The sequence below is a fragment of the Cladosporium halotolerans genome (genome assembly GCF_011745625.1).
Source record: "Cladosporium halotolerans strain TM138-S3 chromosome Unknown Sca201, whole genome shotgun sequence".
Lineage (NCBI taxonomy): Eukaryota > Fungi > Ascomycota > Dothideomycetes > Cladosporiales > Cladosporiaceae > Cladosporium > Cladosporium halotolerans.
Genome location: NW_027191650.1, coordinates 41 through 3,673, shown reverse-complemented (window position 1 = coordinate 3,673; position 3,633 = coordinate 41). Strand labels below are relative to the sequence as shown.

General features: G+C 50.8%; 1 protein-coding gene across 1 annotated transcript; it reads left to right on the top strand.

The window, feature by feature from the left end:
• Positions 1 to 1,608: 1,608 nt before the first annotated feature.
• Positions 1,609 to 3,396, top strand: WHR41_09614 (uncharacterized protein; the record flags this gene model as incomplete). Its single annotated transcript, XM_069378217.1, has 2 exons — positions 1,609 to 2,051; positions 2,106 to 3,396. The coding sequence occupies 2 exons, from the start codon at positions 1,609 to 1,611 to the stop codon at positions 3,394 to 3,396; spliced, it is 1,734 nt and encodes a 577-aa protein (XP_069224851.1).
• Between the last annotated feature and the right edge of the window lie 237 nt (positions 3,397 to 3,633).

Sequence of the window (3,633 nt, the reverse complement as noted above, 5' to 3'; positions counted from 1 at the left end):
CAAAGCTCCTCAACGAGGCCATGTCCCATGAATTCCAATAAGTTTACTGTAATATTATTAGAAGGTCTGGCCTTCGCGGACGGCGCACAAAAATGTAAACCCAGCGATAGCGGAAACTCAGGACGAGACATCCAATGCCTTTGCAATATCTAGAGGATCGTTACATGCCCGGATATTCCGAAACACTTCTTGAGCTTCAGCGTCGGGACCGGTGCGAACGAACTCAATGAGCTTGTGCAGTAGTTCCACCTCGACTTGAAGGGTCTCGCTTTCTTGCCGGACAGATGTGGAACGTGTTGTGTCTGGCTCGACAACATATTCGCAGGCGACGTCTTTCTTCGCACAATGCTCGCATGAAGGCCGCTGGCCGTCGCACTATTAAGGATGTTAGCCGTTTCTCGCGCTGTTGGCAGAGTCGTTTTTGCTCTGTGGCAGCCAACCTAACCTTCGCCTTTTTCTATTTTTTTTTATCTGGCAAGTGATGAAAGCGACTGCTACCTGAATCCTCTTCGGCCGCAATATCGATTGTTGCAATTGATTCTCATATCGTGGGCTCCATTAGGTCACTCAATCGCGTGCTGAGCTGCAATTTTTGAGCAGTCGCCTTTTTCGGTGCAAGCATCCCAGTGCGGTTCGGTCTTTCTGCATTGCCTGCTATGGCAGATTTAAGTATAAAATAAGTGACACTTGTTTCCGAAGCATTGCAATGTGAACATCCACAAATTCCATGTGCGTTTCCCCACCCCCCGGGTTGCCCAACAACGTCTAGACCGCTCGGTGCATCGTTTAACCTCGGGTGTGGGGTTTCATATTCATGATTATGCAGTGGAACACATTCCCTGACCCGATTGGACTTAGCTGGAACGGCCATGCCATTCAGCACGCTCTCACGTGTTGCCATGCTGCAAGTTGGGTTCGCACACTCTGGAAGATTGCTCCCCAGCCATTTTTGGGGCAGGACGCGGAGGCCTCTTTGACGCGTCGGTCAAACACGCGTAGGGCCTTCTTAAGCGGCATGTGCTAAAGGATGGAGCAGATGACACAGATAGCAAATATCGCGTTGGCATGCTGACATGTTCAACAAAATCTCCTGCGAGCCATGCAGTCCAGAGCCTATTGAAATCCCTTCCTGGAGGCACCGCTGTGCACCCAACGCATTGTCGCATGACCTGAAGAACTCCAAAGCCATCTGCGATTATCCCATAAAGGCGTCAGAGAGTTTGAGCTTATTTTCATGTACCTTATAAAACCTTCATCAGCACTGTGGACTGCCAGAGAAACTGACACCTGCCTGCGTCTCTGGCGCAGTCGAAGTTTTTTTTTTTCTTTTCCATATTGAATGCAAGCTATCTAGGTTATGACAACCCCCTAACTATTTACTAGAGAACTTCCAATTTCCTCAACGTGCCTCTCGATTTCCTTCTTCTCTTCTGCTCCTGCTCGCCGTCCCGAATTCGTCGAGCCGCCACGGCTTTCGGGCTCTGAGCCCTCCTACTGTCCCGTCGTGTTGTTACTCCTCATCAGTGGTCCTCCTGCACCATCTCTCCGTCTCGCCAATAGGTGCCAGGAGAACACGGTCGTATCATCTGCGCCCACAGAGCGAATCTCATGACAGACCGGATCGCAACTTTGCCGTCTCCTTTCATGAACCTGACGACAAGTCAAGGTCGCATCGAGCGTTTTCTGGTAGACAACATCGAAGAAACATCATGCGCGCTGAAGGTGGAACGTGGCGTGTCCGCGGAGTCGTTCTCGTACGACTCTTCTTTACAAGACGATCATGACGCTTATCCGATCAGAGTCACGCTGCGAACGATGTCAGATACGGGAACAAAAGACAGAATTGCCAGCTACGGGTACGGAGGGAGACACATCGTATCGAAGAACAATCTTGCGCAAGACGAACTGAAAGCGCTTGAAAGTGCTTCTCCGCGGAAGCTGGGCACTGAAGTTGTTGAGGCTAGATATCTGGTCGGCGCAGACGGTGCTCATAGCTGGCTTAGGCATAATTTGGGGTACAAGACCCAAGGCTCTGGGCTAGATTCTCTGTGGTGAGTTCTCCGTGATCGATCTTCTTAAACCTTATGCTAAGCTCCTCTTCTAAGGGGTGTCATGGATGTCGTACCGGTAACAGACTTCCCGGATATCCGCTACCCAGGCTTTATTGAAGGCGAACATGGAGCCTTGATGGTTCTTCCGCGCGAACGGAACATGACGCGTATCTACGTTCCGTTCATACCCAACACACCCGAACACCACGACCGTGCCACTATCGATCTCGAGACAATCCGCTGTCGGGCTCAGACGTTCTTCAAGGGTTATACCTTCAACTTCAAAATCTGCGAATGGTGGAGTGTTTATCAAGTGGGTCAAAGAGTCTCTGAGCGCTCGCAGAACCCATGCGGTCGCATTTTCTTGGCTGGAGACGCTGTTCACATGCATTCTCCAAAGATCGGCCTGGGTATGAACACAAGTATGCAGGATGGCTACAATCTAGGCTGGAAGGTTGCACTTGCTGCTGCAAGAGCCGTGCGCTCTCCGGCCGAATTGCTCGCCACGTACGAGATGGAACGACTTCCGGTGGCCAAAACGCTCGTGAACTTTGACCGCGCGCTCTGGACCAACGAAGGAGCCATGGATTCGGGAGATTTCCAAAAGACACACGAAGCATTCCGTGAATTTGCCGACGGACGAAAATTGATGTACCCCGAAAACCTGATTATTTCAAAGACAACGAGTTCTCAGTCCGCAGCCAGGAAGCTGATCGTGGGAGAATCGTTCATACACGCAAGAGTGCTCGGACATGCAGACTCACAGCTGTATTGGACGACGAGACTATTCCAAAGCGACGGGCGCTTCAGAATCGTTTTGATGGCTGGCGATATCGATGCTGAAGAGCAGTTCGAGAGGGTCAAGCATCTGTGCAAAAGGATCTCAGCTGGAGGTCAGGCTGATGGGCGCTGTAACGCGTTGGTCTCGCGCTATCCTTATCCTTTTGAAGCCCCAACACGTTTCCAGCCAGCTTGTGCCGACCCGACGGGCCAACAGCATCCTGCCATAACTTTCGACCACGAACGACCTTTGGACTCCATGATATCTTTGCTCACCATCCACAGTGGTCAACAGTATGCTTCGCGTTCGATCTTCGACTTTCCCGAAACTCTACGCGGCCCATTTGATCCTGATTACCACGGTTGGGACTATCGTCGCATTTTCGTCGACACCACTAGCCACCTCGATCGTTACTGCGATGGAGGCGCTTACGACTTGTGGGGCGTGGATCGGAGTAGGGGCGCTCTTGTCATCGTGCGACCTGATATGCACGTTGGCTGGGTCGGAGAAATCGAGGATGTTGACGGCATGGAAAATTATTTTGTCTCTTTATTTGGACACTAGCTTGCCTGCTCACAGAATTTGTTAATGAGTTGAGCTTAGAAGACGCAGAGTCAATGTACGGTCGACAGAAGCCAAAGACGATACTCGAAATAGATAACCTACGATTTAAAAGGTACTGAAAAATGCACTGCAACAAGACAACGACAAGGCATTGCTGCCTCATATTCGTTCGAATGCAATCAGTGGTGTCCACAAGCAAGTCCAGTACGAGCGGCTTGCTTGCGCTTGGCTATTTTG